The 20725-nt window shown below is 42.7% G+C and overlaps 2 protein-coding genes across 2 annotated transcripts; both read right to left on the bottom strand.

The window, feature by feature from the left end:
• Positions 1–212: 212 nt before the first annotated feature.
• Positions 213–14819, bottom strand: LOC135333134 (uncharacterized). The gene is made up of 14 exons (XM_064528050.1): positions 14739–14819; positions 13644–13742; positions 12363–12461; positions 11281–11379; positions 10804–10902; positions 8405–8494; positions 8030–8069; positions 7346–7678; positions 2079–6574; positions 1707–1938; positions 1500–1621; positions 1085–1240; positions 923–971; positions 213–658 (listed from the first exon to the last, which is right to left on the bottom strand). The coding sequence occupies exons 1-14, from the start codon at positions 14817–14819 to the stop codon at positions 360–362; spliced, it is 6294 nt and encodes a 2097-aa protein (XP_064384120.1). The 3' UTR covers positions 213–359.
• Positions 14820–17620: 2801 nt separating this feature from the next.
• Positions 17621–20496, bottom strand: LOC135333133 (ankyrin repeat family A protein 2-like). Its single transcript, XM_064528049.1, has 4 exons — positions 20416–20496; positions 19939–20037; positions 18730–18828; positions 17621–17731 (listed from the first exon to the last, which is right to left on the bottom strand). Exons 1-4 carry the CDS (start codon positions 20494–20496, stop codon positions 17621–17623), a joined length of 390 nt encoding a protein of 129 aa, XP_064384119.1.
• Between the last annotated feature and the right edge of the window lie 229 nt (positions 20497–20725).

The raw sequence follows: 20725 nt of genomic DNA, 5'->3' as shown, positions 1-20725 counted from the left end.
TAACAATTATAAATATAGGGTATACATGACTTGTATATAGTTCCACCGAAACAGCTTGTTCTATAGTACAGACGACTTTATTTCAATAACAAAACAATTAATAATTGATGGTTGCTTCCAGGTATAACCTTGGATTGCAGTACATAAATTATGTATTGGGGTTGGAGCTGCTAAGCTATTTGGACCCATGCATGCAGATGACTTCATTAGACTCCAACCAAAATTTTTTTATTTACGATGTAGATTCAAAGCACAAAAAGGCACAAAAAGCTAAGAGTAAAAATTGTAATATAAAAACAGTAAAAGAAGTATAAAACTAAAGCAAAAGCATGCACAACACAATCTCATGCGTATTATAATCATGTCTTTGACAAACTATCTAATTGTGTGACCAAGTCAGTGTGTAGTGGGTTGAGTCTGAGAGTGGAGACAAACTCGTGGTACTTGTGGGGGTGGTGTTTGACCACACTCAGCAGGGTAGTGTACAGTCTGGTGGCCTTCTCTCTCTTGGTCTCATTCAACTCGTTAGTTTTCTCAAGAATGGACACAGTGATGAGCCCAGCTGACAGGAGGTGGAGGGCCAAGGCCTTCGGGTCCTCAGAGAGTGACTGGACTATCTTCTCACTGCAGCTCACCAGCACACTGTAGCCAGCGTTACCTGCAGGAGAGAGGAAATGGTTAGAGCATGATACGCCCATGCACACACTGGATACCTAAATACATGTAACGTGAACAAATAGACTCAGTATACATGTACAATACACTGTATATGGCTGGTAGTACACAATAGGAGGAAGGCATGTTGTAACAGGAGGAGTGCGGAATGGAATGGAATATAGAACGACAGATATGAAGAGCAAGCATTAGCTATTTTACGGTTGATACAGTAATACTATACAATATACAAGTTATGGCAGCACACCGTGAGTGAGATGACAAATATCAGGAGAGATGTCGCTGGTAGCTTTTGTCTGTAAAGAGAAATAAAATATTAGCTACTTGCGTTTATAACGTATAGGATAGAACATGTACTGCAACAATTTATACAAAATAAAGCTTTCAATTATAGTCGATAGTTGCCAACCTTAATGGTTGTTGCAATGTCCCCACGAGCAATGGCGGGAGACTCTAGTGCTCTAACAAGGGCAGACCAGGAGGGGGGAGGAGAGGAGCGCTTCACCCAGTGTGTCAGCATGGCCTCAAAGCACGGCTCAATCCATCGATAGTCCTTCTCAAGACTCTGTATTAGTACATACAGTATTAAATACTTATAGTAAGGCCTCAACATTACGTTGCTATAGTAATCTGTTAAATAGGTTGGTACTTCATACAAGACCACATCAAATATACAGAGTCAGCATTGCTATAGATACCTCATTCTTATTTAAATGCTCACTATTCAAATAACCGCAGCAGTCAATTAAATAGTGCACACACATAATTAGGACTACACTGGGAGAATACACTCAAGGTGGAGGGACACATTTTTAAGGTCTCACATTCCTAGTTGCATAGTCAATGTCCAGCTCTTTAGCCAGGCTGTACCAGTCAGAGCGTATCTCTTTGATCAGTTCCTTCACATCTGCAAACAGCTGATCAGTTTCAGAGCTGGAGGTGTCCTCTGTAACAATTAAAATTGTAAATAGATGGTACAGTACACACGTACACGCAATCTGCATACATGCAAGCTCTAACATTATTCTCACCAACACTCTCTTTGAGGCAGTGGTACACGGTAAAGAAATGCTTTTGGTTCTTGGAGATCTCACAACTGATAAAGCCCTCGAAATGATCATTTGACGAGGCCTTAAATTCCAATTCATTTTCTATCCCTTTAATTTTCGGATTTCTCTTCCTCCATTTGAAAGAGAGGCTTGGATCTAGGTCCTCAGCATAGGGCAAGGCAAGGAGAGTAACATAATCTCCCAGGCTGACTTCCTGCACACACAAGTTAATGTTTAATAAAGAGTAAGTACAGATTGGAAACGAAGGTAGAAATGGGGAAAGAGTGAAATTATGTAGGTAAAATTACGATCAAAACTTCTACTCATAACACAGTGCACTGATGGTTTACTTACTTCTGCAAACCAGCATTTTTGGTGAGGACTCAGAGAAACTTCACTGGTGCAGTTAAAGCTGGGATATAATCCAGGTGTGAGGACACAGAGTTTCGTGGCATTTTCATGTCTGCCACAGTAGCAGTCGAAGGCAATGATTGGAGAGAGTAGTGGACTAATGTCCTTCATCACCAACAGGAGGGTTGAGAGGACGTAGGAACAAAGCTCGTGCATCGTATACTTTCGATTCTGTCGAATAATCCGTATCTCGTAGCAATCAACGTGAGAAATCAGGGTAACAAAATGCTTGGCAGATTCGTCAATGTGAAAGGAGACGAGGTTTCTCTTTACTGAGGTATCAGCGGCAAGTTTCCATGTCATGCCCAGAATTCCAGTACTCCCCCTTGAGACCAATTCACTGATCATGGCACAGAATACTCCAATGGGAACGTATTGGGGTTTGAATGTGATCTTGATTGGAGAGGGTGTATCAATACCAGTGGGGGGTGGTTTTGTTAGTTCCTCGCGAGATGCACACTTGAGAATAGCGGGGATGAAATATGTCGTTTCAACTTCTTCTGTGGTATGGTCTTCCTCCACTGTTGTGATTTTGGCCAAAAGGTGGGAATGCTCGAGTAGTATGAGCAGCTTCTCAATAGGAATCAACTGGTCTTTCTTCACCCCCTGGTTTTCCTCCGAATGGCATCGAGTGATTGTTTTCAGTAAGAATTGACCCTTGAGTATCCAATTTTTTCTCTCATTATCATTAAACTGAATATTACCCTCTTCAAAATGGAGCTCCAGCAGCGGCTTGACAACGAAAACACTGAGGCTGTTGAATACCACTTGGGGGTTGCAAATGACAAAGTTTCCAAACCAACCATCTTTGTCCTTGATCTCTGGATGATATATCAAAGCTCCAATGTATCGATCCAGGTACCAAACGGTGAATCGAACTTCCTTCTCTGTCATCTTTAACCCCTCGGTACCGATACGAATGCAATCTTCCATAGACACAATGTCATACTCTTTTCTCAGTACAACTCCCAACAAAAGCTGTTGTGGGCGAATTCGAAGCTTGGCATCTTTGAAATAGCTACTAAATATGCCATGAAGATGTTCACGAAGAGGTTCCATATCAGAATCAGTGCCTTCATAGTTGTCGACTGCTATGAACTTCTTGTCTTTTGGATTTGAAAGTAATTTCTCAAACTTGCTGGTAATCTTGGTCACAGCTTCGTTTTTCTCTGTCAACTTTTGCTCTAAGCGGTCTTGGACATCTTTCTTGAAAGTGTCTGAGTTGAGGTGTTGGCTGACTGTTTGCTCAATGGCAGCCATGTCATCTGCACTGACGTTAGCATGCTCATCACTCTTCTGTTGATTCAAAACGTTCCGAATTGCTTTTTTTTTTTCGTGTTCATTTAGGCTCTTGTCGGCAGTGGTACTATCGCTCTTGCTGGCAGTGGTACTATCGCTCTTGTCGACAGTGGTACTATCGCTCTTGCTGGCAGTGGTGCTATCGCTTCTGCTAGCAGTGGTGCTATCGCTCTTGCTGGCAGTGGTGCTATCGCTCTTGCTGGCAGTGGTACTATCGCTCTTGTCGGCAGTGGTACTATCGCTCTTGCTGGCAGTGGCCTTGCTGGCTGTGGTACTATCGCTCTTGCTGGCAGTGGTACTATTGCTCTTGTCGGCTGTGGTACTATCGCTCTTGTCGGCAGTGGTGCTATCACTCTTGCTGGCAGTGGTGCTATCGCTCTTGTCGGCAGTGGTACTATCGCTCTTGCTGGCAGTGGTGCTATCGCTCTTGCTGGCAGTGGTGCTATTGCTCTTGCTGGCAGTGGTGCTATCGCTCTTGTCGGCAGTGGTGCTATCGCTCCTGCTGGCAATGGTGCTATCGCTCTTGCTGGAAGTGGTACTATCGCTCTTGTCGGCAGTGGTACTATCGCTCTTGCTGGCAATGGTCTTGCTGGCTGTGGTACTATCGCTCTTGCTGGCAGTGGTGCTATCGCTCTTGTCGGCAGTGGTACTATCGCTCTTGTCGGCAGTGGTACTATCGCTCTTGCTGGCAGTGGCACTATCGCTCTTGTCGGCAATGGTGCTATCGCTCTTGCTGGAAGTGGCCTTGCTGGCTGTGGTACTATCGCTCTTGCTGGCAGTGGTACTATTGCTCTTGTCGGCTGTGGTACTATCACTCTTGTCGGCAGTGGTGCTATCGCTTTTGCTGGCAGTGGTGCTATCGCTCTTGTCGGCAGTGGTACTATCGCTCTTGCTGGCAGTGGTGCTATTGCTCTTGCTGGCAGTGGTGCTATCGCTCTTGTCGGCAGTGGTGCTATCGCTCCTGCTGGCAGTGGTGCTATCGCTCTTGCTGGAAGTGGTACTATCGCTCTTGTCGGCAGTGGTACTATCGCTCTTGCTGGCAATGGTCTTGCTGGCTGTAGTACTATCGCTCTTGCTGGCAGTGGTGCTATCGCTCTTGTCGGCAGTGGTACTATCGCTCTTGTCGGCAGTGGTACTATCGCTCTTGCTGGCAGTGGCACTATCGCTCTTGTCGGCAATGGTGCTATCGCTCTTGCTGGCAGTGGCCTTGCTGGCTGTGGTACTATCGCTCTTGCTGGCAGTGGTACTATTGCTCTTGTCGGCTGTGGTACTATCACTCTTGTCGGCAGTGGTGCTATCGCTTTTGCTGGCAGTGGTGCTATCGCTCTTGTCGGCAGTGGTACTATCGCTCTTGCTGGCAGTAGTGCTATCGCTCCTGCTGGCAGTGGTGCTATCGCTCTTGCTGGCAGTGGTGCTATCGCTCTTGCTGGCAGTGGTGCTATCGCTCTTGTCGGCAGTGGTACTATCGCTCTTGCTGGCAGTGGTCTTGCTGGCTGTGGTACTATCGCTCTTGCTGGCAGTGGTGGTATCGCTCTTGTCGGCAGTGGTACTATCGCTCTTGCTGGCAGTGGTCTTGCTGGCTGTGGTACTATTGCTCTTGCTGGCAGTAGTGCTATCGCTCTTGCTGGCAGTGGTCTTGCTGGCTGTGTTACTATCGCTCTTGCTGGCAGTGGTACTATCGCTCTTGTCGGTTGTGGTACTATCGCTCTTGCTGGCAGTGGTACTATCGCTCTTGTCGGCAGTGGTACTATCGCTCTTGTCAGCTGTGGTACTATCGCTCTTGCTGGCAGTGGTACTATTGCTCTTGTCGGCTGTGGTACTATTGCTCTTGTCGGCAGTGGTACTATCGCTCTTGCTGGCAGTGGTACTATCGCTCTTGCTGTCAGTGGTACTATGGCTCTTGCTGGCAGTGGTACCATTGCTCTTGTCAACTGTGGTACTATCGCTCTTGCTGGCAGTGGTGCTATCGCTCTTGTCAGCTGTGGTACTATCGCTCTTGCTGGCAGTGGTACTATCGCTCTTGCTGGTAGTGGTGCTATCGCTCTTGTCAGCTGTGGTACTATCGCTCTTGCTGGCAGTGGTACTATTGCTCTTGTCGGCTGTGGTACTATCACTCTTGCTGGCAGTGGTACTATCGCTCTTGCTGGCAGTGGTACTATCGCTTTTGCTGAGAGCTTTTGTGGAGGCAAAACATTTCTCGTACAGGAGATCGACTTTGATTTGCATTGCCAGTTCATCCTTGAAAGTACCTATGAGGGTAGCAACAGGCTTAGCAGAGCCTAGATTGCCCAGTTTACTACACTGCTCTCTGTCAATGTCCGAGTCAATCTTGGTATGGTAGTTGATAGCTGACAGGATTTGAGAGAGCGTTTCTCTGCTTGTGTACGTTGAATCGTACGGTGTGATCTTGTCCTTTCCTCGTTCGTAGGAGACTTGACACATGTCATCGAGGTCTTTGTCCAGTCGAAAGAATACTAGGAAAATCCCTGCGCCTTTGCTTAGAAAAGGAAACATCTCCACGAATCCAGGCTGCCCACCTATATCGATCAGATTGAGTAGGACTTTGTTCAGCAGCTCTTTAGTGTACTCTCCTGAACCCACAATGCTCCGGAGTCTCGAGACAACCTTTCCAACATCTACAGTGGTCACTTTCACAACCTTTTCCGGTGGTTCTGGTGTTGGTGACACTGTTTCTTTGGGTACAGTAGCAGCTTCATCGATCTTGAGTTGAGTTAGCTTCTTTGGGTCAGTGGTTTCTTTTTTGGGCTGTTCCTTAGGTGTACTAGTATTGCTGACAGTGCTGTCTTCAATAGGTTCACAGGACATAAGGTAAGAGAAGATAAACTGTGTTTCTTCCTCTAGACTTGAAGATGCTTTGAATTCAAGCTTTGTTCCAGATTTGTCCACAAAGGACAATACTTGTTCACACTCGACTAGTAATGTACTGCAACGTTTCCTTTGATCTTCAGGCAGCAAAGACAGGTTAGTGATGGATCCAACAAGCCGCTGTCGAGTGGTCGTTTTTCCAAGACCCGAGGGACCAATGAAGTGTGTCTTGAGGTAGTGTAGCTCTATAGTACCACTTTTGTCGGCCATCAGCTCATCCAGTTTTTTTAAGTAGGTTCGGTTTTGAATATTGACTGTAAAAAAGTAAACAATCGGTTATACAAGATAAAATAATTATTGAACCAAAGTAGTGGTAAATAATTATTATTTATGTGGCACATTTTGTATCAAAATTGAAGTCCGATTGATGAAAGCACCGCAGGTGCCAAAGCTACATAACATAAAACTACTAATAGCTAGCTTTTATACACACATTGATTATAATTATCATAATGAACATTTTTAATTTGCTGCGCAGAATACACAATCACAGGGAAACTCAAATAGTGGGTAATGATCCACGATGATTGTTGTTAAAAACGATTGATACAAGTCTAAAATTATTGGCTGCAAGTCAGCAGTCTCTTCTCACTCTTGCAGCTAGCATTCTAGTGCAGAGATAACTAATATTATAAGTAGAGTAGCAACACTCGGTGAATAAGTTTTGCTACGGACTCTTCTGAAAAGGCTGCAATGGCGAAGCTTTATTTTGCAAATCCACAAATACAAATCCAAGAAAACATTAGAAGCCTATAGAAACTCTTCTTGCTGATTCTTGAGCAGCTCTAACAGTCTACACACAAGCACACTACCCTATATACCTCGCTTGTACTCAACAGTGCGGGACGTGTACAAGCATGCATGCATGATGGTCACAATCTGTAGGGATTGTCTTCTCTGTTGTGATTTCAATCTTAATACCGGTAATTATGGATATGAGTCGAATAGCTACTTAGTAGAGGGCTTAGGCGGAGGGTGGTTATCACCTGACATGTAGTAACATGTGTACATGCATGTATACTTACGTTTGGTCAATTGCTGACAGACTTGATGAGCTGTGTCTCCTTTCCTCAATCTCAGTGCGATATCCAGTAGAGCTCTGTAAGTTGCTTGAAAAGGATTGTGTTGTTTCCAGATTTGCAAGCACTTCATCATGGCTGCTTGAGTTCCACGTGATTGGTTCACATCGGCTTGTTCAGCAATAGCTAGCCCCATTGCAGTTGAATAAAGTTCCACATCATCAAAACATAAGGCCAATTCGGGAGTATCGGGAACCTCTATTTCACTGTCGAGTTGCTCGTCAGTCAGATTGTATTGCTCTACTAGTTCTTGAAGAGTGACTCGTTTAGCGGATGGTCCTATAATTATACATTGATTAGTGGCATGAACAATTACCATAACACCAAAGCAGCTAAGCTTATACATACTCAATGTTGGAGACATACTGATGGTAAGATATGGGGCAGGTGAATTATCTGCAGTATAGAAATTATGCCTATTAAGTAAGTAAATTATTATATTCTTTTGCAGAATGAGTAACTGAGTCTGAGTTTGGTAAATTACCAGCTGACGTAAGCTAGTTCAGATTATAGTGATACTAGAACTGTGTTTGGTATATACAGTAGGGTCACTGTACTTTATATTGACCGCTACTGTAGAACACTTCCACACACAATATTATAGTTATAGCCTTGTTCCTGCTGACATACCTAATTTAGAAGACACCTCTTCTCTGACTGTATCATGGCCCTGTGAAGAGCAATACAATATAATACACATTCCACACTTCAATTATCCATGCAATGAACGTCTATATTAGTACACCTATAGCTTGAATGCTAACAACACCTCTCAATCATCACCACAGATACTAACATGAGCCACAACAAAATATACAATCTAGGCTATAATGAACTCTTGGTGAAAGGAAAACACTTCTAATAATTGATTAATGTGTTTTTAATTAATGTTACAGTAATTGTAATTCAGGAAGAACTAACTAAAACACTTATGATCAATGCAGAGGAGGCTAATTGTACCTCCTCTGTGATCAGTGTATGCATTATTGAGGTATATGGACTCACATGTGACTTAGCAGCTTCCTCCAACAGCTTTATTACTGAAGGGTTAGGGCGATATGATTTCTTGGCCATCATCAGAGCAGTCTCTCCATCCTGTGATGATGATCATATGAAGGGATGAGACGTACATTGTAAGAGGTAAAAGTGGTCTAATGCGTATGACATGTACTTTGCTGACAGAGCAATACTGGCAATGGTAATTGCACATTAAGAGTTAAGACAAATGACAGCTCTGTTCAGTCATCAACTACTGTAAGAGGTATAGATACATGTATAAAGCTGTTTGTTAAGTATAACTACGCAACTATGTACTCTATAAAGTACATGTGCTCACTTTATTAGTGCAAAGAGGGGAAGCCCCTGATCATGATATAATGTGTGTATAAAGCTATTATCGTATATCTTCTAATTTATCGGACAGCAAAAAATAATTATTTTGGAAATTGTCCGGGTATAATTATGCCTCAAGGCGTAGCCGCACGAGGGATACGGTAAAGCTGACTGTGTGTGTGTGTGTGTGTGTGTGTGTGTGTGTGTGTGTGTGCATGTGTGTGTCTGTTCCAGCTGTAACTGTTGCAATGCGACAAAAGCTAACAGCTTCTATAGGCTTCTAGCCACGTTCTCTTGGATTTTGATTCGTGGATTAGTAAACTAAAGCTTCTTTCTCGAGTTATGGCTAGTTTGACTCACATTGAAGGCCTCTTCAGAATCTTTCATAGCATCATCTGTCCGCACAAACTTTCTATTCAACATATGAGTTAGCCTTGCACTAAAGCGCTAGCTTTTGTTAGCTACAATACTCAGAAAATATCTGTTAAAAAACAGCTAGCTAGCTAGCTAGTTGGACTCCGGTGCCAAGTGGTTGGACTCCGCCCAACTAGCTAGCTAGCAGTGCAGTAGCCATTTGTGAAATTGGACACACCCTTTAATTATTCCTGTGGATGTAATGCGCATGCGCGCTCATTCCCCACGTGTGAGAAAATAATATCCAAGATTCAGATCCAGATCCTCCTGGCAGAATCATCTTTGTCTTGAGGGCCTGGTAAGCCACAAAACACTACCATAATTTTAACAATATAGATAACAATATGCATGTACACAGGTCTTTTCTTCTTAGATATTATAATATACACTGAACTACAGATCCTGGAAGAATCAATTTTCTTCTTTCTTGAGGTCCTGGTAAGCTACATAATACAATAAATAACAACAATAGATGCATGTAAATAAGTCTTTTCTTCTCAGTGACTTTATATAGATAAGCTAACTTTAATATAATAGAAACTAATATAACACTCTAATACTTTTGAGCGAAAGCAAAAACATGGCGAGAGGCATTAGCACAGCGCCAGCTTGAACACTAGTTGGAACAGATTTTTTATAGAGCATGCGAAGTGTCCAGAATAATTAGAACAAGTAAGCAGCTGCATGCGAGCTAGCTAAGTTTATAGAACAGGGTACGACTGAATAGTTGCACTATATAGCTATCTAAAACTAGCTACTCAAAGCTATCTAACTGCAGCACTCCAAGTCTTACTTGTCGTCTATGAATGGTAACTCAACTTTTCAAGGTATTGTCCGGATATTTAGAACAAATGTAATATTAAAGTACTGGAGTGTCCGTTGTATTATAGAACAACGAAAATTGCCCAAAAGAGTGTCTGGGGTAATTAGACGTGTCTGATAATGTAGCTTTGGCATCTACACCGAGGCATCAGCACCTGCGGTGTTTTCATTCTACTATGAACACTTTTGTATACAGCAGTGAATTTTACTTAAAAAGAGGTCATCACTTTTCCTCACTAATCAGCATGCGGCACAATATCGGCGACCATTACCAGGAAACGATCATGCAATTAATTTCAAGAATGACCACCATTATACCTACCCAGCTACAAAAAGTGATCAGGCCAAAACCTGACCGCTTGGTACGGCCTTGCATAAATAAAGTAAAGGAACAGGATTGCCAATGAGTAAAAAATGCGCGCGGCACAATATCGGCGACCATTACCAGGAAATGATCATGCAATTTCAAGAATGACCACCATTACCTACCCAGCTACAAAAAGTGGTCAGGCCAAAACCTGACCGCTTGATACGGCCTTGCATAAATAAAGTAAAGGAACGGGATTGCCAATGAGCAAAAAATGCGCAACTACCCATGATGCGCTTTGTTGTTAGAATGTAATTCATCTTTTGTAGCCTTTATTTAAACAATAAATGCCAGCCACCTCAATGAATGTACATACAAATTAAGGACATGCAGTACGACACACTAGTAGATCATGTCAATGTTAGTGCCTTAGGAATCTCATAGGAACCACACAACCATCACTAGTACATGATGTGATGGTCACGGACATGCTGCCTATAGACACATCGGTTTAGTATCAGATACTCACCTTGTTAGCCAGGTCTATCACGGCTCCTGAGGAGAGTAGCTCTTTAGCACAGTCAGTGTGACCTCCATAGGCTGCCCACAAGAGTGGAGTCCACCCATCCTACAAAAGTGAGAGCATACAGTAACTTTTGACAACACATTTGTGTGATAGACCATAAATTAAGTAAAGGAAAGGGGTTGGCATTATTTACTATAATAGAGTGGTTGCATTTGACGTCATCCACCCACGTACGAAAGTACATAACACTAACTCTAACCTTTCAGCAAGCTACATGTAGCAATTGAGTGACAGCAGATTAAAATCCACACAAACCAAAATAATGAGTCAATCCAATCAATTCCATGGAATTCTTGTCAACAATTATTCAACATAGAGGTGGTTTTAAGGCAATGTCCATTATAATTGTACGTACATGCAAATAATACCTAAATGCTAATAATTCCAGCGTGTTGCCTATAGACACATCAGTTTACTCACCTTGTCAGCCAGGTCCACCACGGCTCCTGAGGAGAGCAGCTCTTTAGCACAGTCAGTGTGACCTTTACTGGCTGCCTCCATGAGTGGAGTCAACCCATCCTACAGCATACAGTAACTTTTGACAACACATAATTATGTGTGATAGACCATAACAGGGGCATAGCAAGCAAGTTTAAAGTGGTCAGGCCAACTTACAATTAAAGGTCAACTGTTTTTATGGCTCAGTGCGCATGCGCAAGCAAGGGATACGGTATAGTGTGTGTGTGTGCATGTGTGTGTGTGTGTGTGTGTGTGTGTGTGTGTGTGTGTGTGTGTGTAGACCGCTACAGCTGCTCAAGGATGAATCAAGTGCAAGTAAGAGTTTCTATAGGTTTCTAGTCATGTTCTCTTGGATTTGCAAAATAAAGCTTCGTTCTCGAGTTATGCCTATAGTTTTGCTTACTTGGAATGCCATTGCAGCCTTTTCAGAAGAGCATGTAGCCAAACTTGTTTACCGAGTGTTGCTACTCTACTTAGTACTTAGCTCTGCACTAGAACGCTAGCTATTGGTAGCTGCTGATGATGCAGCAATTAATTTTAGACTTTCATTCTACTTTGAACACTTTTGTATACAGCAGTGAATTTTACCTAAAAAAAGGTCATAACTTTTCCTCACCAATCAGCACAATATCGGTGACCATTACCAGGAAACTATCATGCAATTTCAAAAATGACCACCATTACCTACCCAGCTACAAAAAGTGGTCAGGCCAAAACCTGACCGCTTGCTACGGCCTTGCATAAATAAAGTAAAGGAACGGGATTGCCAATGAGCAAAAAATGCGCAACTACCCATGATGCGCTTGGTTGTTAGAATGTATAACTTTAATTCGTCTTTTGTAGCTTCTATTTAAACAATAAATACCGGCCACCTCAATGAATGTACATACAAATTAAGGACATGCAGTACGACACACTAGTAGATCATGTCAATGTTAGTGCCTTAGGGATCTCATAGGGACCACACAACCATCACTAGTAAAGGATGTGATGGTCACGAACATGCTGCCTATAGACACATCAGTTTAGTATCAGATACTCACCTTGTTAGCCAGGTCCACCACGGCTCCTGAGGAGAGCAGCTCTTTAGCACAGTCAGTGTGACCTCCATAGGCTGCCCACAACAGTGGAGTCCACCCATCCTACAAAAGTGAGAGCATACAGTAACTTTTGACAACACATAATTATGTGTGATAGACCATAACAGGGGCATAGCAAGCAAGTTTAAAGTGGTCAGGCCAACTTACAATTAAAGGTCAACTGTTTTTATGGCTCAGTGCGCATGCGCAAGCAAGGGATACGGTATAGTGTGTGTGTGTGCATGTGTGTGTGTGTGTGTGTGTGTGTGTGTGTGTGTGTGTGTGTGTGTGTGTCTGTGTAGACCGCTACAGCTGCTCAAGGATGAATCAAGTGCAACTAAGAGTTTCTATAGGTTTCTAGTCATGTTCTCTTGGATTTGCAAAATAAAGCTTCGTTCTCGAGTTATGCCTATAGTTTTGCTTACTTGGAATGCCATTGCAGCCTTTTCAGAAGAGCATGTAGCCAAACTTGTTTACCGAGTGTTGCTACTCTACTTAGTACTTAGCTCTGCACTAGAACGCTAGCTATTGGTAGCTGCTGATGATGCAGCAATTAATTTTAGACTTTGGCATCGATCGTTTTTAACAACAATCGTGGTCGATCATTATCCACTCTTTGAGTTTGCATGCAGCAAAATTAATTAATGCAAAATGTTCATCATGATATAATGTGTGTATAAAAACTATTAGCAGCTTTATGTTATGTAGCTTTGGCATCTCCACCGAGGCATCAGCACCTGCGGTGCTTTCATTCTACTATGAACACTTTTGATACAGCGGTGAATTTTACCTAAAAGAAGGTCATAACTTTTCCTCACCAATCAGCACAATATCGGTGACCATTACCAGGAAACTATCATGCAATTTCAAAAATGACCACCATTACCTACCCAGCTACAAAAAGTGGTCAGGCCAAAACCTGACCGCTTGCTACGGCCTTGCATAAATAAAGTAAAGGAACGGGATTGCCAATGAGCAAAAAATGCGCAACTACCCATGATGCGCTTGGTTGTTAGAATGTATAACTTTAATTCGTCTTTTGTAGCTTCTATTTAAACAATAAATACCGGCCACCTCAATGAATGTACATACAAATTAAGGACATGCAGTACGACACACTAGTAGATCATGTCAATGTTAGTGCCTTAGGGATCTCATAGGGACCACACAACCATCACTAGTAAAGGATGTGATGGTCACGAACATGCTGCCTATAGACACATCAGTTTAGTATCAGATACTCACCTTGTTAGCCAGGTCCACCACGGCTCCTGAGGAGAGCAGCTCTTTAGCACAGTCAGTGTGACCTCCATAGGCTGCCCACAACAGTGGAGTCCACCCACCCTACAAAAGTGAGAGCATACAGTAACTTTTGACAACACATAATTATGTGTGATAGACCATAACAGGGGCATAGCAAGCAAGTTTAAAGTGGTCAGGCCAACTTACAATTAAAGGTCAACTGTTTTTATGGCTCAGTGCGCATGCGCAAGCAAGGGATACGTTATAGTGTGTGTGTGTGCATGTGTGTGTGTGTGTGTGTGTGTGTGTGTGTGTGTGTGTGTGTGTCTGTGTAGACCGCTACAGCTGCTCAAGGATGAATCAAGTGCAACTAAGAGTTTCTATAGGTTTCTAGTCATGTTCTCTTGGATTTGCAAAATAAAGCTTCGTTCTCGAGTTATGCCTATAGTTTTGCTTACTTGGAATGCCATTGCAGCCTTTTCAGAAGAGCATGTAGCCAAACTTGTTTACCGAGTGTTGCTACTCTACTTAGTACTTAGCTCTGCACTAGAACGCTAGCTATTGGTAGCTGCTGATGATGCAGCAATTAATTTTAGACTTTCATTCTACTTTGAACACTTTTGTATACAGCAGTGAATTTTACCTAAAAAAAGGTCATAACTTTTCCTCACCAATCAGCACAATATCGGTGACCATTACCAGGAAACTATCATGCAATTTCAAAAATGACCACCATTACCTACCCAGCTACAAAAAGTGGTCAGGCCAAAACCTGACCGCTTGCTACGGCCTTGCATAAATAAAGTAAAGGAACGGGATTGCCAATGAGCAAAAAATGCGCAACTACCCATGATGCGCTTGGTTGTTAGAATGTATAACTTTAATTCGTCTTTTGTAGCCTCTATTTAAACAATAAATACCGGCCACCTCAATGAATGTACATACAAATTAAGGACATGCAGTACGACACACTAGTAGATCATGTCAATGTTAGTGCCTTAGGGATCTCATAGGGACCACACAACCATCACTAGTAAAGGATGTGATGGTCACGAACATGCTGCCTATAGACACATCAGTTTAGTATCAGATACTCACCTTGTTAGCCAGGTCCACCACGGCTCCTGAGGAGAGCAGCTCTTTAGCACAGTCAGTGTGACCTTTACTGGCTGCCTCCATGAGTGGAGTCAACCCACCCTACAGCATACAGTAACTTTTGACAACACATAATTATGTGTGATAGACCATAACAGGGGCATAGCAAGCAAGTTTAAAGTGGTCAGGCCAACTTACAATTAAAGGTCAACTGTTTTTATGCCTCGGTGCGCATGCGCAAGCAAGGGATACGATAGTGTGTGTGTGCATGTGTGTGTGTGTCTGTGTAGACCGCTACAGCTGCGAGCAAGAGTTTCTATGCTTCTAGTCATGTTCTCTTGGATTTGCAAAATAAAGCTTCGTTCTCGAGTTATGCCTATAGTTTTGCTTACTTGGAATGCCATTGCAGCCTTTTCAGAAGAGCACGTAGCCAAACTTGTTTACCGAGTGTTGCTACTCTACTTAGTACTTAGCTCTGCACTAGAACGCTAGCTATTGGTAGCTGCTGATGATGCAGCAATTAATTTTAGACTTTGGCATCGATCGTTTTTAACAACAATCGTGGTCGATCATTATCCACTCTTTGAGTTTGCATGCAGCAAAATTAATTAATGCAAAATGTTCATCATGATATAATGTGTGTATAAAAACTATTAGCAGCTTTATGTTATGTAGCTTTGGCATCTCCACCGAGGCATCAGCACCTGCGGTGCTTTCATTCTACTATGAACACTTTTGATACAGCGGTGAATTTTACCTAAAAGAAGGTCATAACTTTTTCTCACCAATCAGCACAATATCGGCGACCATTACCAGGAAACGATCATGCAATTTCAAGAATGACCACCATTACCTACCCAGCTACAAAAAGTGGTCAGGCCAAAACCTGACCGCTTGCTACGGCCTTGTATAAATAAAGTAAAGGAACGGGATTGCCAATGAGCAAAAAATGCGCAACTACCCATGATGCGCTTGGTTGTTAGAATGTATAACTTTAATTCGTCTTTTGTAGCCTCTATTTAAACAATAAATACCGGCCACCTCAATGAATGTACATACAAATTAAGGACATGCAGTACGACACACTAGTAGATCATGTCAATGTTAGTGCCTTAGGGATCTCATAGGGACCACACAACCATCACTAGTAAAGGATGTGATGGTCACGAACATGCTGCCTATAGACACATCAGTTTAGTATCAGATACTCACCTTGTTAGCCAGGTCCACCACGGCTCCTGAGGAGAGCAGCTCTTTAGCACAGTCAGTGTGACCTCCATAGGCTGCCCACAACAGTGGAGTCCACCCATCCTACAAAAGTGAGAGCATACAGTAACTTTTGACAACACATCTGTGTGATAGACCATGACCATAAAGAAGGTAAAGGAAAGGGGTTGGCAATATTCACTATAATAGAGTGGGTGCCTCTGACGTCATCCACCCACGTACGAAATTACATAACACTAACTCTAACCTTTCAGCAAGCGAGCAGTTGAGTGACGGCAGATTAAAATCCACACAAACCAAAATAATGAGTCAATCCAATCAATTCCATGGAATTCTTGTCAACAATTATTCAACATAGAGGTGGTTTTAAGGCAATGTCCATTATAATTGTACGTACATGCAAATAATACCTAAATGCTAATAATTCCAGCGTGTTGCCTATAGACACATCAGTTTACTCACCTTGTCAGCCAGGTCTACCACGGCTCCTGAGGAGAGCAGCTCTTTAGCACAGTCAGTGTGACCTTTACTGGCTGCCTCCATGAGTGGAGTCAACCCACCCTACAGCATACAGTAACTTTGACAACACATAATTATGTGTGATAGACCATAACAGGGGCATAGCAAGCAAGTTTAAAGTGGTCAGGCCAACTTACAATTAAAGGTCAACTGTTTTTATGCCTCGGTGCGCATGCGCAAGCAAGGGATACGATAGTGTGTGTGTGCATGTGTGTGTGTGTCTGTGTAGACCGCTACAGCTGCGAGCAAGAGTTTCTATGCTTCTAGTCATGTTCTCTTGGATTTGCAAAATAAAGCTTCGTTCTCGAGTTATGCCTATAGTTTTGCTTACTTGGAATGCCATTGCAGCCTTTTCAGAAGAGCACGTAGCCAAACTTGTTTACCGAGTGTTGCTACTCTACTTAGTACTTAGCTCTGCACTAGAACGCTAGCTATTGGTAGCTGCTGATGATGCAGCAATTAATTTTAGACTTTGGCATCGATCGTTTTTAACAACAATCGTGGTCGATCATTATCCACTCTTTGAGTTTGCATGCAGCAAAATTAATTAATGCAAAATGTTCATCATGATATAATGTGTGTATAAAAACTATTAGCAGCTTTATGTTATGTAGCTTTGGCATCTCCACCGAGGCATCAGCACCTGCGGTGCTTTCATTCTACTATGAACACTTTTGATACAGCGGTGAATTTTACCTAAAAGAAGGTCATAACTTTTCCTCACCAATCAGCACAATATCGGTGACCATTACCAGGAAACTATCATGCAATTTCAAAAATGACCACCATTACCTACCCAGCTACAAAAAGTGGTCAGGCCAAAACCTGACCGCTTGCTACGGCCTTGCATAAATAAAGTAAAGGAACGGGATTGCCAATGAGCAAAAAATGCGCAACTACCCATGATGCGCTTGGTTGTTAGAATGTATAACTTTAATTCGTCTTTTGTAGCTTCTATTTAAACAATAAATACCGGCCACCTCAATGAATGTACATACAAATTAAGGACATGCAGTACGACACACTAGTAGATCATGTCAATGTTAGTGCCTTAGGGATCTCATAGGGACCACACAACCATCACTAGTAAAGGATGTGATGGTCACGAACATGCTGCCTATAGACACATCAGTTTAGTATCAGATACTCACCTTGTTAGCCAGGTCCACCACGGCTCCTGAGGAGAGCAGCTCTTTAGCACAGTCAGTGTGACCTCCATAGGCTGCCCACAACAGTGGAGTCCACCCACCCTACAAAAGTGAGAGCATACAGTAACTTTTGACAACACATAATTATGTGTGATAGACCATAACAGGGGCATAGCAAGCAAGTTTAAAGTGGTCAGGCCAACTTACAATTAAAGGTCAACTGTTTTTATGGCTCAGTGCGCATGCGCAAGCAAGGGATACGTTATAGTGTGTGTGTGTGCATGTGTGTGTGTGTGTGTGTGTGTGTGTGTGTGTGTGTGTGTGTGTGTCTGTGTAGACCGCTACAGCTGCTCAAGGATGAATCAAGTGCAACTAAGAGTTTCTATAGGTTTCTAGTCATGTTCTCTTGGATTTGCAAAATAAAGCTTCGTTCTCGAGTTATGCCTATAGTTTTGCTTACTTGGAATGCCATTGCAGCCTTTTCAGAAGAGCATGTAGCCAAACTTGTTTACCGAGTGTTGCTACTCTACTTAGTACTTAGCTCTGCACTAGAACGCTAGCTATTGGTAGCTGCTGATGATGCAGCAATTAATTTTAGACTTTCATTCTACTTTGAACACTTTTGTATACAGCAGTGAATTTTACCTAAAAAAAGGTCATAACTTTTCCTCACCAATCAGCACAATATCGGTGACCATTACCAGGAAACTATCATGCAATTTCAAAAATGACCACCATTACCTACCCAGCTACAAAAAGTGGTCAGGCCAAAACCTGACCGCTTGCTACGGCCTTGCATAAATAAAGTAAAGGAACGGGATTGCCAATGAGCAAAAAATGCGCAACTACCCATGATGCGCTTGGTTGTTAGAATGTATAACTTTAATTCGTCTTTTGTAGCCTCTATTTAAACAATAAATACCGGCCACCTCAATGAATGTACATACAAATTAAGGACATGCAGTACGACACACTAGTAGATCATGTCAATGTTAGTGCCTTAGGGATCTCATAGGGACCACACAACCATCACTAGTAAAGGATGTGATGGTCACGAACATGCTGCCTATAGACACATCAGTTTAGTATCAGATACTCACCTTGTTAGCCAGGTCCACCACGGCTCCTGAGGAGAGCAGCTCTTTAGCACAGTCAGTGTGACCTTTACTGGCTGCCTCCATGAGTGGAGTCAACCCACCCTACAGCATACAGTAACTTTTGACAACACATAATTATGTGTGATAGACCATAACAGGGGCATAGCAAGCAAGTTTAAAGTGGTCAGGCCAACTTACAATTAAAGGTCAACTGTTTTTATGCCTCGGTGCGCATGCGCAAGCAAGGGATACGATAGTGTGTGTGTGCATGTGTGTGTGTGTCTGTGTAGACCGCTACAGCTGCGAGCAAGAGTTTCTATGCTTCTAGTCATGTTCTCTTGGATTTGCAAAATAAAGCTTCGTTCTCGAGTTATGCCTATAGTTTTGCTTACTTGGAATGCCATTGCAGCCTTTTCAGAAGAGCACGTAGCCAAACTTGTTTACCGAGTGTTGCTACTCTACTTAGTACTTAGCTCTGCACTAGAACGCTAGCTATTGGTAGCTGCTGATGATGCAGCAATTAATTTTAGACTTTGGCATCGATCGTTTTTAACAACAATCGTGGTCGATCATTATCCACTCTTTGAGTTTGCATGCAGCAAAATTAATTAATGCAAAATGTTCATCATGATATAATGTGTGTATAAAAACTATTAGCAGCTTTATGTTATGTAGCTTTGGCATCTCCACCGAGGCATCAGCACCTGCGGTGCTTTCATTCTACTATGAACACTTTTGATACAGCGGTGAATTTTACCTAAAAGAAGGTCATAACTTTTTCTCACCAATCAGCACAATATCGGCGACCATTACCAGGAAACGATCATGCAATTTCAAGAATGACCACCATTACCTACCCAGCTACAAAAAGTGGTCAGGCCAAAACCTGACCGCTTGCTACGGCCTTGTATAAATAAAGTAAAGGAACGGGATTGCCAATGAGCAAAAAATGCGCAACTACCCATGATGCGCTTGGTTGTTAGAATGTATAACTTTAATTCGTCTTTTGTAGCCTCTATTTAAACAATAAATACCGGCCACCTCAATGAATGTACATACAAATTAAGGACATGCAGTACGACACACTAGTAGATCATGTCAATGTTAGTGCCTTAGGGATCTCATAGGGACCACACAACCATCACTAGTAAAGGATGTGATGGTCACGAACATGCTGCCTATAGACACATCAGTTTAGTATCAGATACTCACCTTGTTAGCCAGGTCCACCACGGCTCCTGAGGAGAGCAGCTCTTTAGCACAGTCAGTGTGACCTCCATAGGCTGCCCACAACAGTGGAGTCCACCCATCCTACAAAAGTGAGAGCATACAGTAACTTTTGACAACACATCTGTGTGATAGACCATGACCATAAAGAAGGTAAAGGAAAGGGGTTGGCAATATTTACTATAATAGAGTGGGTGCCTCTGACGTCATCCACCCACGTACGAAATTACATAACACTAACTCTAACCTTTCAGCAAGCGAGCAGTTGAGTGACGGCAGATTAAAATCCACACAAACCAAAATAATGAGTCAATCCAATCAATTCCATGGAATTCTTGTCAACAATTATTCAACATAGAGGTGGTTTTAAGGCAATGTCCATTATAATTGTACGTACATGCAAATAATACCTAAATGCTAATAATTCCAGCGTGTTGCCTATAGACACATCAGTTTACTCACCTTGTCAGCCAGGTCTACCACGGCTCCTGAGGAGAGCAGCTCTTTAGCACAGTCAGTGTGACCTTTACTGGCTGCCTCCATGAGTGGAGTCAACCCACCCTACAGCATACAGTAACTTTTGACAACACATAATTATGTGTGATAGACCATAACAGGGGCATAGCAAGCAAGTTTAAAGTGGTCAGGCCAACTTACAATTAAAGGTCAACTGTTTTTATGCCTCGGTGCGCATGCGCAAGCAAGGGATACGATAGTGTGTGTGTGCATGTGTGTGTGTGTCTGTGTAGACCGCTACAGCTGCGAGCAAGAG

The sequence above is a fragment of the Halichondria panicea genome, chromosome 3, assembly GCF_963675165.1.
Source record: "Halichondria panicea chromosome 3, odHalPani1.1, whole genome shotgun sequence".
NCBI lineage: Eukaryota > Metazoa > Porifera > Demospongiae > Suberitida > Halichondriidae > Halichondria > Halichondria panicea.
The sequence above is the reverse complement of the archived record's forward strand: the minus strand, read 5'-3'. Positions and strand labels throughout refer to the sequence as shown.